We start from the raw sequence: 13,251 nt of genomic DNA on the forward strand, positions 1-13,251 counted from the left end.
TTATTGAAATTGAATTTATATCAAATGCAAAAATTTAATAATAAGTAATATTTTCAATATACTGTATATACAGTATATATCATTATGAATATCAATATCATTACTTATATTAGTATTAAATGTTAAATATATATATCATAGTATATTTCCTAATGGAATTTTTTATATATTAATATTTAATTTATATTTACACTAATTATTTATTTTTAAAATAAAGCTAACTAAATACTAATTGATATATAATTTATTTAAAAATAGAGTTTAAATATTTTTTATTTAAATATTTCTAAATAATAATTAAGTAATTTATTAAATATTAGATATAGTTTTGTATTTTTTTGTCAATTTCTAAATATTTTTAAACAAATAATTATTATTTAGTTATATATAATATATTAAATTTAATAGACTTTTATATATTTATATATAATATACATACCTTTATTATTATCATCAGTTAATAACAGTATCAGATTAGTTATAATCAAAGGCGGTATCATCAACTGTTGGACAGTTAGATGTTTACTGTCCAATGGACATATATTAAGTCGGGAACCAGTTAGCAGCCATCGATTCATACATCGGCGACAGTATAGTTGCCGACAACATGGTGTTACTACTGGATCGGCCACTATTTCCAGGCATATACCGCATAGTAGGTCATCAGCCAATTGTTTGGCCGCCAAACTGAACCTATCATCGGTACTATCTATTTGCGGATCGTCGACCGTATTATCGCCAGTAATAGTAGGCATACCTACTATGAACTGTATATTTTCAAATATATAGATTTATCAAAAATTAGTTTATTTAATATATACTATATATACCGTATATATTTTTAAAAAATTAGTTTAATGATAATATATTTACTGTACTTATATAAAAAAAATAATAAGTAATTATCAGTTATTTTTATTACAACAAAAGTAATTGTAAAGTTTTACATTAAAAATACTTTTAGATAAATACTTTAATAATTTTATTTGAAACCTCTATTTATATACAGAATATATTGTATACAATGTATATCATACCTATTATATATATACCTATTTTGTTTACATATTGTATATTTATAAAATTGTTTTAATCTGAAACTAGTTTCTTAATTTACCTAGTATATTTACTTAATGGATTAAAAAGATAATATTTTTCCTGCTTTTATTTAAGTACATTACAATACAGTAGGTAATTGTTACTAATTTTAAAAAATAAATGTATAGACTCTATACTATAATCTCTTATTATTAATATTTTTAATTTTATTTGGTACCTATTTGTTTGTTTTGACCTTGATAATGTTAAACTATTTAGATTTATAAATATATTTAGATATAAATATGTAAATAATTACAATATTATATCCATAATAGTCTATATTTATAAATTATAGGATAATAGGGTTGTAAATATATCAATAACAACAAAATAAAGTATAGTTTCTATTTACGATAATAATTTTATGTTAATTTATTAAAATTTTAAATAAAATTTATTTTGCAGTTTTAAGATAAATGTGAATAATTTTTTTGTTTAATGATACTATTGATTTTTATTATGATAATTATTAAAATTTTTTATATACATTCATATATTCAATACAATATATTAATATCTAATTAGTGATATATATATATATATATATATATAGGGTATATATAATGCAATAATCTTATTACAATAACAACAATTAGTATAACAATTGCTCGATAAATTGTTAATTTAATTATATTGTTTTTTCCTATTTTGTTGTCAAAAACTAAATAAATAATTAAAATAAGCTCAATTTTCATTTATTAAATATATAAAAAATAATTCAAAATATTCAAAACTTAGATATTAAATAAATATATTATTTTTTATAAATCTTAATTTTTCTAATTGTATGTATTTGAAGTAGCTAATATAATATGACTAAAATTAAAGTAAAAATAATTAATTAATTTTACAGTAATTAGTATTGCTCAACTTTATTATTATTACTTTTAATATTAGTTAGTTAACATAATTTTAATAAGTTAATAAAAAATATCTTAATTTATATATATTGTCTATTGAAAACACATAATCACAACTAATAATTATAAATACAGTATATATATATATATATCACTATTGTTATGAATTTTTAGTATTTTATAATTATTTGTCTATAAAATTAAATTTTGTTAATTAAACAAAATTTATTGACATTTTATTTTATATCATACTTTGACTATGATTTTTGTTATAAGTTTTTTATACATATTTAATCGCCTTATAGTAATGACTGGTAATACCTAAAATAGTTGCCAAAATGTCATCAAAAAGTTGGTAAAAGTGTTAGATATATTGATAATAATAATAATAATCAAACAAAACAGTAAAAACTATTAATAAATACATTTACTATTAATTTTTTGTTGTTAATAATTCATATAATATATATATCTGACACTGGTATTAATCAAACCTAATAATACAATTCATATCTCGCTATACATAAAAAAATTAATTTTCATTTTGAAAAAGTTTTATTGAGAGCTAACTCACGCGCTTTTCAATTGATTTCACGTGCAAATTGAAAATTACCGGATTTTTATTCATTTATTAAAAAATAAATAATTTCACATTTTTGTTTTGACAACCGATTAGGAATTGTAACAAATATTTATTATCACTATTTTTTCATCAATTGATTATTCAAACAAAAAAAGTGATTATCAATTGTATGATCCATCGGAACGTCATGTCATTGATTGTATCGTCGGTATTGTTGTTGATGTTATTGTTATCAATAACTTCTATGGGATGGTCGGTATCGGCGACGACGGCAACTCATGTGAGTCTACAACATCAACAACAACCACAACATCATCATCAGCGCCAACACCACAGTCATCACCAATTGGTTCGGCGACAGGTTATGACAGCCGAGTGTAATCAGACCGCAGAAAAAGTGGGCAAATGTTTTCAGAAGAGATGGCGTCTTATGTATAATCAATGGGAATCAGAGACAGTCAATCCAAATGGCTGTTGTTTTATACTGGAAGTCCACTGTGCATTCAAACCGTGGGTAAGTTATCATTATTTCAATTGGTCCTCATCTCAAACAAACAATCAACTAACTGATCCAATATTTGTGTCCCAATTATTCAAAAAATGATAGATCAAACAGTGTCTGAACAGTACAGCAGAGGATCAGTATAACAAAGAAATGAAAAAGTGTAGCGACAATGGATTTACGGCCAACGATGCCAACTGTATGGCATTGAATCCCAATGAATCAGTTGACAAATGTAAAGAGTTTTCCCAATGTTTTCTGGTCAGACCTATTAGCAGTTCCTCAGCAACACTTGGACTACCATTACTATTGATTTCTGTTATCGACGTTATTGTCATCATTGTTGTTGTTATCTCATCGTCGGTTACTGTCTATTGAAAACCACACATTCAACTAATAAATTAGTAATTAATTTTGTTTTCTTAATATATAAAATATGTGTTAATTTCATAATTTTATAACTATTTCTAATAATTTTAATTTTTATACAATACTATATACAATACTGTCTATGATTTTTGTAATTTTTTGTTTGTTTGTAATTTCTGAATATTATTTTATAAACTTTTTACTCAATATTTTTATTTAACACTTACCGGTAAATAAATAATTATTATTATATAAAGTTTTGTAATTATTTTTTTTAGTATAATTTGTTTAGCTATAATAATAATAAAAATTAGATAAAATATTTTTTAGATATTGTAGTATAGATTCATTCAATCACGCGCTTCACACGTATATTACACGTGCAAATCAATAAATATACTTTTTATTCGACTTCTTATACTTTCATTCAAATAAATATTTTTTCAGTTATTTAATAACCGATTTGAAATTGTATTGAATTTGTTATCATTTTTTTGGTATTATCCTTCAATTGTGTGATTTATTTGTGAAAAAAACAGTGATTATCAAAATCCAGTGACTATTGACTCAGAGTAGTCATGTCTTTGTCTGAATTATCGGCAACAGTGGTGTTGTTGTTATCAATTGTTTGTATGATATGGTCGGTGTCATCATCAGCGGCGGCGGCGTCGGAGATGATGGGATCTCATGGTTACGGTAACCAAATATCGACATTGGCGCCGAAATTGACACCTGAGTGCAAACAGATAGCAGTTAAAATAAAAAATTGTTTTAGGAAGAGATGGCATATTAAGGACAGTACAAAACGGGACGATCCTAACAAGTGTTGCTATTATATCGAGTATGACTGTGCATCTAAACCATGGGTACAATAATTATAAGATAATATATATACAGATAATATACTATAATAAGTCATTTATATTATCACTTAAGTAACCAATTTTTATTTTATTATCCAACTCTACCTATGAATCAATAGTATAATAAGTGTTTAAGAGAATCAGATAAAGTATATTTTGAAACTGTAATGAAAAACTGTACCGAAAAAGGATTTACACCCAATGCTGACAACTGTTTGCCACTGAAACCCCTGTCGACTGTCGCCGATGGTGTGTGTGACGAGTATTTGCATTGTTTTCTGGTCACTACAGACCCTGCCATCGCTGTCGTATCAACCGGTGTTGGCCAACAACTACCATCACTATTGATGTCCGTCATCGTTGTCACCATTGTTTGGTCGGTTGCATTGGTTGTTTAGGTGAACACACCGACTGAAAAATCATTACTAATATAATGATAATATTTATATATTTCTCAAAATTTCTCAAATAATTTATATTTATGTTTTAAATTTTTGTTATTTATATGATTTAATAGTGTATTACTATTAAATATATGTATATAAATATTTTACTTTTTTATTATTTTCAAATTTCTTGTAATACTGTACTTTTAAAAAAAATCTATGTATTTATCTACCGATATATACTGTTATACAGTAAAACAAATTAAAAATATTTATAAATTTTTTTTTACCATTATTTTAATTGCCAAAATAATTATATAAAAAAAATGAAATGAAAAGTTTTAGTGTACAAACTCACGCGCTTCACACGTATATTACACGTGCAAATCAATAAATTAATACTTTTTTATTCGACTTTTCTTTCATTCAAAAAAAACTAATTATTTTTACTATATTTTTGTTGTTTGATAACCGATTTGATATTTGTATTGAATTTTATTTTGTTTTTTATCATCAATTTTGTTGTATAATTCATTTCAATTGAATTATTAATAAAACTTTTGATGTCTTTGTTTGTATTGTCGTCGTCGTCGGTATTGTTGTTATTGTTATCAATCGTTTGTATGATATTGTCAATGACATCATCAGCGGTGGTAATGGCAACTCATGGTGACGGATATCAATTGACGACATCGACGACACCTGAATGCGATAAGTTGGAAGAAAAAGTTAGCAATTGTTTTACAAAGAGATGGCATAAGACTGAGGGAACATCAAAACCGGTAGATAATGATCTTAACGGCTGTTGCCTACTAAAAGAGGTTTACTGTTCAATTAAATCATTGGGTCAGGTAATCCATATACACTACAGTATTAATATTATATATTATTATTATTAACCAAAAATAATCAACCAATTAAATTATTAGATTAACAAATGTGTTAATGGATCAGTTGATGAAACGTTTGACAGTTTTATGAAAAACTGTACCGACAAAGGATTTACACCCAATGCTGACAACTGTTTGCCACTGAAACCCCTGTCGACTGTCGCCGATGGTGTGTGTGACGAGTATTTGCATTGTTTTCTGGTCAGTACAGCCACCACCACTACCGCCACCGTCGCCGTATCAATCGGTAGACTAACACAATTGATGYCCGTCATTGTTGTCACCATTGTTTGGTCGGTTRCATCGGTTGTTTAGGTGAACACACCGACTGAAAAATCATTACTAATATATGATAATATTTATATATTTCTCAAACATTTCTCAAATAATTTATATTTTGTTATTTAAATTTTTGTTATTTATATGATTTACTAGTGTATTACTACTAAATATATGTATATAAATATTTTTTTTATTATTTTCAAATTTCTAGTAATACTGTACTTAAAAAAATCTATGYATTTATCTACCGGTATATATAAAATAAATTAAAAATATTTATAAAAATCTTTTTTTACCATTATTTAATTGCCAAAATAATTATATTAAAAAAAATGAAATRAAAAGTTTTAGTGTACTAACTCACGCGCTTCACACRTATATTACACGTGCAAATCAATAAATTACTTTTTATTCGACTTTTATTTCATTAAAAAAAAACTAAATTATTTTTACTATATTTTTGTTATTTGATAACCGATTTGATATTTGTATTGAATTTTATTTTGTTTTTTATCATCAATTTTGTTGTATAATTCGTTTCAATTGAATTATTAACAAAACTTTTGATGTCTTTGTTTGTATTGTCGTCGTCGTCATCGTCGGTATTGTTGTTATTGTTATCAATCGCTTGTATGATATGCTCGACGACATCATCATCAGCGGAAACTCATGGCTACGGACATCAATTGCCGCCATTGACACCTGAATGCAAAAAATTGGAAGAAAAAGTCAGCAATTGTTTTACAAAGAGATGGCATACGAATGAGRGACCATCGGAACCGGGAGATAATGATCTTAACGCCTGTTGTTCACTAAAAGAGATCTACTGTGCAATTAAACCAATGGTATAATACATAATATTAATATTATACTCTATATTATTATTATTACCCCCAAAAAAAATATTACCAACTTTTCTTTCTCTAAATTAAAATTATTAGATTAACAAATGTGTTAATGGATCAGCTGATGAAGAGTTTGACAAAGAAATGAAAAAGTGTACCGACAAWGGATTAWCASYCAATGCTGACAATTGTCTGTCACTGAAACCAAGTGGTGGTGTCTGTGACGAGTATTTGCATTGTTTTMTGGTCACTACAACATCCGCCGCCACCGCCGTACCAATCGGCAGACTATCACTATTGATGGCCGTCATTGTTGTCACCATTGATGCGGCCATTGGATCAACAGTTGTTTAGTAAACACTTTCAACTACTTTCAAATAAACTAATTATTATAAGTTATATAAATACTATATTATTGTTTTTATATACTGTATTTTGCTGTATATTATATAYATATGATTTATGTACTAAATTTTTTTTCATAAAAAATATMTTTTTGTTGTTKTATTTTTGAGTGTTTAAATATTTTATATATTTTTACTTTAGTTTACTAATACTGTATTTATTTATTTTTGTTTAAATAGATAACGATTTATAATTCTAGACAATAATAAAATTCAAAATAAAAGTATTATAACTTAAAATAATAAATAAAATATTATAGTTTTCATCAAATAATTATAATAGTTATGGTTATATAATATTTACAAACAATAAACAAAAACAAAATTATAGCCAAAATTGTTTATCAATTGTTTTTAATTAACGTTTCGTCTTCGTCTTCCTTGTCATCTTTGGCCACAATTTTTTCTCCTTTGAATCTCTTATAGATATTGTCTTTAAGACTGGCATATCGTTTGCCAATTACTTTCAATTTGTTGCTATCAAACAATTTGTCAATTGTCTGGTAATAAAGTTTTTTATTGTCCGCCAGATATTTCTCAACAATGGGATCCTTATCGGGATTTGCGACAAACAAATAAAACACAATAAATCCATCGATAGCTGTATAACAACAATCAGATTTCATTAGTGTGTCGAYAATCTTCAAGTTATCCACAGATTTGATGTATAATTTCATAACTGTTTGATGACTTCGATCGTAAAGCAAATCCTTAACCAAACTAATTGTTTCTCTTTTGATTGAATAGTCATCAGAGGTTAGCAATTGATTAAGTTTTCTGATAACAAYATCGCTATCGGTTTGAACCGACACTTTRGCCATTGTCTTGAATCGGGCAAACAGTTCGTGTAGTGTCAGGAAGACATCGCTGCTGACAACAAACAGATCTGTTTGTAGAATCAAATCAAAGAACTGGAGATAATATTTTGTCTGYRGTTTTCGGTCGTCGGTTTGTCGGCCAAACAGCTGTTTTGTCAGACACTCGAAACGCAAGAATCCCCGCAGTATTTGTCCGACATATGGAACCAATTCWGGATCGCTRTAGTAATTGATTAATCGCTGAAGTATTGACGGATTTTGTCGGATATGATTGACAGTAATCAACTGAGTGCCCACTTGTTGACCAATAACATAGTCAAAGATCAGTGTAATATCGTTGCGACCTTCGACCGGCATCTCCGGTAGTTTGTCGACCAACAGCACCAGTAGATTACGATTGATCAGTTCGGATACCAAATGAAAGGTCGTATTATCCGATTCGGGTTCAACGGTAATGGATCCGTAGAGCATCTCTTTGATTGTTCGCAATATTTTGATAATAATTTTCACATTATTCATAGTGTCTTCCGTACGAAACCGATACAACAGCTGCTGAAATCTGGTCAGTGGTATCAGTTCGTACTGTTCCCTSAGTGCAACGTCCAGTGCTGTTACCATTTCGTTAGTACTTTTCAAGTCCCGCCAAATCGGCAGAAATAGTCGCGACAATGACATGACCTGTATTTACAATTATTTATTTATATAGTAATTACAAATAGTAATTAAGTTTCAAATTGAAATTTTCAACTATAAATGTTTTAATTTAAAAAAAATAGTTTATATTTCACGTGTAATTTACATCAGATGACTATAGATATATAATATTTATTACACGTGCAGATCTATTACAAGTGCACTATCATTAAATTATTACGCGCGAGAAATATTTATATTTTATTCATAGTTTTATCTTATTTTTGTTGTTTTTTAAGTATTTTATTTGTTATATGATTCAGTCAACTGTTTTTTTTGTTGTTTTGTGTTTTGTTTTGTTAGATAACATGAAAATCATAAAAATCTATTTATTGATAACTGTTTTTGAATCACTTTATTTGTCCGCATTTGTCAGTRTCGGTCATTACGGCAATGGTATAACCAGTGACTACTGTGGCTATCAATATGCCATCAGTCAGACAACAGCCAAACCGCAACCAAAATGTTTCAAACATACGGTTAATAATACAAAGATAATTGATTCAATCGGTATCTATCATCTWATACATGAGCGYAACCGTAACCGACTATACGGTGGCGTCAATGCAGTGTATGGTGARTCCCCGTGGAGTGTMATCATTCACTACGATAGTCTCTATAAAAATAATAAATTTGTTGCCGAAAATTGGGAATGTGGRGGAACTATARTACATAAACAATGGGTGCTAACAGCTGCCAGTTGTAATAAAATTAGGTATTAAAATTACATATTATATATATACATATACAATATATATACTGTATATATAATAATAATAAATAAATAAATAATTTATTAAATTTTTTAAAATGATAAATTTACTGATTGTTGTTTTTTGATGAAACAAATAGGCCTACTCCTAGCGATGACCAAACAATTAAAGAGTATTATCGAATTCGTGTCCAGTTTATGGATGTTATGCGTCGGACAGCCATCAAAACAATGACTGTTCCCACAAAAAATGTTTACCGTCATCCATACTATTTTTATAAGCCTAGTAAACATAGCCAGCACGATATTGCACTGTATAAACTGCCATGGGAACTGGATATCGATATATGGGACGGTTGGATCAACTATCCACTTGTCAACATACCTGTTTGTTTGCCTAACAATGACAGTGTTTACTATAACGATAAACMAGAATTGACTACAATGTTTGGTTGGGGTGTCTATAATACCTATATATATAAATATAATTTTATTAGTTTATATGAATGGGAATTACAGCCGGATATTATGCAAACGTCTGACTTCATGTTGAGTCCACATAATGAATGTCCCGAAGGATTATTGTGTTCAAARCCATCGGAGACGACCTCAGGAGTCAAACCAACCGGTTGTGATGTAAGTCATAATAAATATCTATAATTATTGAAAAACAATAAACAAAAACAATTTGATTATAAAGGATGATAAAGGTTCGGCTTTAGTCCAGTATACTGATGCCTACCGGAGCCGTGCAATACTGGTTGGTGTRTATATCGGCCGGACTTTAAYTGAAGGTACAAAAGGTTGTAAAGATAATACCAAAATCCTATATTGGGTTTCAGTRACAAAACATATCAATTGGATTTTATCTACCATTAAAAACAATCCATAATTCAATTATTACTTATAGATAACGTTTTTTAACTTATAAGTTAGTTTTGTTATATTTGTTAAAAGTTGTCAATTAAAATATATAAATATTTATATATTTATTTTTTATTWATTTKWTATTTTTGTTTTAGTATGAATACAGAGCTAAWTAAAATATTAGACATTGAAAATAAAAATGTTATAACACGTGCAGATTTATCTGTAATCWAATTATTAATAATATTAATAACYATTTAATTAATTRTTTGATTTTGATGTACTTTAAATAACTGTTTACTCAATAATCAATTTTTCCACTGTTTTTTGTGTGTGTTTTGTTTTGTTAGATAACATGAAAATCATAAAAATCTTTTTATTGATAACTGTTTTTGAATTGCTTTATTTGTCCGCATTTGTCAGTATCGGTCATTACGGCAATGGTATAACCAGTGACTACTGTGGCTATCAATATGCCATCAGTCAGACAACAGCCAAACCGCAACGAAAATGTTTCAAACATGCGATCAATAATACAAAGATAAATGATTCAATTGGTATCTATCATCTAATCCATGAGCGTAACCATAACCGACTATACGGTGGCGTCAATGCAGTGTATGGTGAGTCCCCGTGGAGTGTCATCATTCACTACGATAGTCCCTATAAAAATAGTAAATTTGTTGCCGAAAATTGGGAATATGGGGGTACTATAATACATAAACAATGGGTGATAACAGCCGCCAGTTGTAATGTTTGGTATTTAAAAAATTAGATAATTTTTTTTTTAAATGTAAAGCTAAAATAATATATAAATATAATTTTTTTTATATATATAAAACAAATTATGCAAAATACTTATTTAAACAAAAATATAAACATTTATTGATTATTGAAATAAAAAATAAATAAATACATTTGTATTAGTATTACATGTACTGTAACTTATGTTTTTAAAAAAAACAATAATTAATTTATATTTAGATATAGATTAATATCAAAACACAAAACATACAAACTATTAAATTAATTTTTTTTTTGGTGGTGGGTATAAAAATAATATATATGTTTTATAATCCCCACCCGAGGGGGGTAAATTAAATTAATTATATAATATATTTCCAGTATTAATTGACGGTGAATGTCCATTAGCTATACCATTACGATTTAATATACCATTGATATTAATACCAGTATTTATTACTTGGGTATAAATTTTTAAACAACAAAAACAARATAATTAAAAGATAATTTTTTTAAATAATAAAAATATTAATAAAAACTATATAGTTATTATTTTATTTTTAAAAAAATTGAATAAATAAATAATGCTAATTAAAAATCAAAACAATCAAAAATATTAAACTTAATTAAAATTATTATTTATATATAGATACWATTAATTTGCTATATATATAATTATTGTTATTAATGTTATTTTAGTATTTTAATAGTTAATTTATGTTCCCTTTATCTATTATTATTATAATCAATATATTTGCCTACCTCCATGTTTTCCATAACCACCATGTCCTCCATAACCTTCATAGCCTCCATGTCCTACATGTCCTCCATGTTCTTCATAATCTCCATGTCCTCCATTTATATGATTATTAATCTAATAGTTAAAATTAAATTGAGATTTAAAATTGAAATTAATTATTACTACTAATATATATATATATATATATATATATATATATATATTAAAGTAAAAAAATACATTAGTTATCTAGTTAAATTTATTTTAATTATTTATAATTAATTATATACTATGTTYCCAGTATTAATTGACGGCGAGTTTCCATTTGCAATACCATTACTATTTACTAAACCATTGATATTAATACCAGCATTTATTACTTGGGTATTAATAATAAATGATCCAGGMATAATAATAATAAAAATATAAATWAAAAAAATTATTATTTAAAAATTATAACAAACCATATATCATAATTTTTTAAATATGTATRACTAAAATAAACAAACAYTTAACTTRATAATAGTTGTTTTTTAGTTAATTATTATTATTATWAGCTCAAACATAATAGCCTACCTCCATGTCCACCCTGTCCTCCATTGTATTGTTGTCCAGCAACTAATGATTCGGGATAAATATCGTAATTATTAATAATATCTGTATATTGTTTTTAAATAATTATTTAAATTTAATTAATTAATAAACTAACTAAATTATATATATATATTTATTTATATACAGTAGCTAATTTATTGTAATTTGTTAAACTAAAAACTTTTTTTAATCATTTGTCAAATATTTATAAAAAAAAGTTTATATAATATATATAAATAAATATATATATATATATATATCAATATGATAAATATAAACAATACATAATAATTAAAATATTTATTTAAATACCCTGGACACACCATATATTAATAATCTACCCTACCCTAATCTAATTGTTTACCTTCGTGTTCGCCTCCTTGTCCATTATTTTTGCCATAACCACCATTTTTATTTACACTTTGTTTATTATTATAACAATTGACATTAAAATTGACATMAATTAATATAATTAATAATATAATCAAATAAATGCTAATTAAAAAATTTAATTTCATTTTGTTTGTTTGTTTGYAAAACTTCWATTAAGAAAAAAATAGTATAACTAAATAAATTTTGATWTTTGGTTATTATTATTATTATTTTTGCTGTTACTATAAACWCAACAAAAAAAAATTATATTAGATTTTTTTTWAATTAAATTAATWCAAATGAAATTATTACATGAAATTAAAAATAATTATAATGACACCTAATAGTAATTTTTTTATTTTTATTTTTGAAAAATATATAAATATAATTAAGACAAATAATTTAARATTTAAYTATATTATTTTTCATTATACAAAAATACATTTGTACATAAAAATTAATAAATATTATAAATTAATATTATCAGAATATATATATATATATATTATATAAAAGTGAAATCAAATACAGTATAGTTATCTAAAAATATTTTTTGGTCACTCTATACTACATAATATACATAACAGTGTGTAAACTAATTCTATTAATACCATTTTAATTATATAC

The 13,251-nt window shown here is 25.8% G+C and overlaps 6 protein-coding genes across 6 annotated transcripts; 4 read left to right on the plus strand and 2 right to left on the minus strand.

Annotated features, from left to right (window-relative positions):
- The first annotated feature begins 2,626 nt into the window (after nt 1-2,626).
- Nucleotides 2,627-3,424, plus strand: LOC128954618 (uncharacterized). The gene is made up of 2 exons (XM_054300221.1): nt 2,627-3,058; nt 3,152-3,424. Exons 1-2 carry the CDS (start codon nt 2,714-2,716, stop codon nt 3,422-3,424), a joined length of 618 nt encoding a protein of 205 aa, XP_054156196.1. The 5' UTR covers nt 2,627-2,713.
- Nucleotides 3,425-3,871: 447 nt separating this feature from the next.
- LOC128954526 (uncharacterized) lies at nt 3,872-4,684 on the plus strand. The gene is made up of 2 exons (XM_054300114.1): nt 3,872-4,281; nt 4,398-4,684. The coding sequence occupies exons 1-2, from the start codon at nt 3,994-3,996 to the stop codon at nt 4,674-4,676; spliced, it is 567 nt and encodes a 188-aa protein (XP_054156089.1). The 5' UTR covers nt 3,872-3,993; the 3' UTR covers nt 4,677-4,684.
- A 1,609-nt stretch (nt 4,685-6,293) lies between these two features.
- LOC128954620 (uncharacterized) lies at nt 6,294-7,035 on the plus strand. The gene is made up of 2 exons (XM_054300222.1): nt 6,294-6,681; nt 6,778-7,035. Exons 1-2 carry the CDS (start codon nt 6,403-6,405, stop codon nt 7,033-7,035), a joined length of 537 nt encoding a protein of 178 aa, XP_054156197.1. The 5' UTR covers nt 6,294-6,402.
- Nucleotides 7,036-7,429: 394 nt separating this feature from the next.
- Nucleotides 7,430-8,578, minus strand: LOC128954621 (protein Mo25-like). Its single transcript, XM_054300223.1, has one exon. It carries the CDS (start codon nt 8,576-8,578, stop codon nt 7,430-7,432), a length of 1,149 nt encoding a protein of 382 aa, XP_054156198.1.
- A 302-nt stretch (nt 8,579-8,880) lies between these two features.
- On the plus strand, nt 8,881-9,850 carry LOC128954622 (plasma kallikrein-like). Its single transcript, XM_054300224.1, has 3 exons — nt 8,881-9,311; nt 9,449-9,765; nt 9,828-9,850. The coding sequence occupies exons 1-3, from the start codon at nt 8,905-8,907 to the stop codon at nt 9,848-9,850; spliced, it is 747 nt and encodes a 248-aa protein (XP_054156199.1). The 5' UTR covers nt 8,881-8,904.
- A 1,415-nt stretch (nt 9,851-11,265) lies between these two features.
- LOC128954527 (uncharacterized) lies at nt 11,266-12,811 on the minus strand. The gene is made up of 5 exons (XM_054300115.1): nt 12,617-12,811; nt 12,235-12,276; nt 11,949-12,037; nt 11,682-11,793; nt 11,266-11,378 (listed from the first exon to the last, which is right to left on the minus strand). Exons 1-5 carry the CDS (start codon nt 12,768-12,770, stop codon nt 11,278-11,280), a joined length of 498 nt encoding a protein of 165 aa, XP_054156090.1. The 5' UTR covers nt 12,771-12,811; the 3' UTR covers nt 11,266-11,277.
- Between the last annotated feature and the right edge of the window lie 440 nt (nt 12,812-13,251).

The sequence above is a fragment of the Oppia nitens genome, unplaced genomic scaffold, assembly GCF_028296485.1.
Source record: "Oppia nitens isolate AA-2021 unplaced genomic scaffold, nextdenovo-longstitch-racon4-pilon3 scaffold28_pilon_pilon_pilon, whole genome shotgun sequence".
NCBI lineage: Eukaryota > Metazoa > Arthropoda > Arachnida > Sarcoptiformes > Oppiidae > Oppia > Oppia nitens.

Bases quoted from the DNA above. Each gene is read 5' to 3' on its own strand.
- LOC128954618 (XM_054300221.1), top strand. From the start codon at position 2,714: ATGATCCATCGGAACGTCATGTCATTGATTGTATCGTCGGTATTGTTG. The intron at 3,059-3,151 runs GTAAGTTATCAT...AAAAAATGATAG, and splicing joins ACTGTGCATTCAAACCGTGG to ATCAAACAGTGTCTGAACAG.
- LOC128954526 (XM_054300114.1), top strand. From the start codon at position 3,994: ATGTCTTTGTCTGAATTATCGGCAACAGTGGTGTTGTTGTTATCAATT. The intron at 4,282-4,397 runs GTACAATAATTA...ATGAATCAATAG, and splicing joins ACTGTGCATCTAAACCATGG to TATAATAAGTGTTTAAGAGA.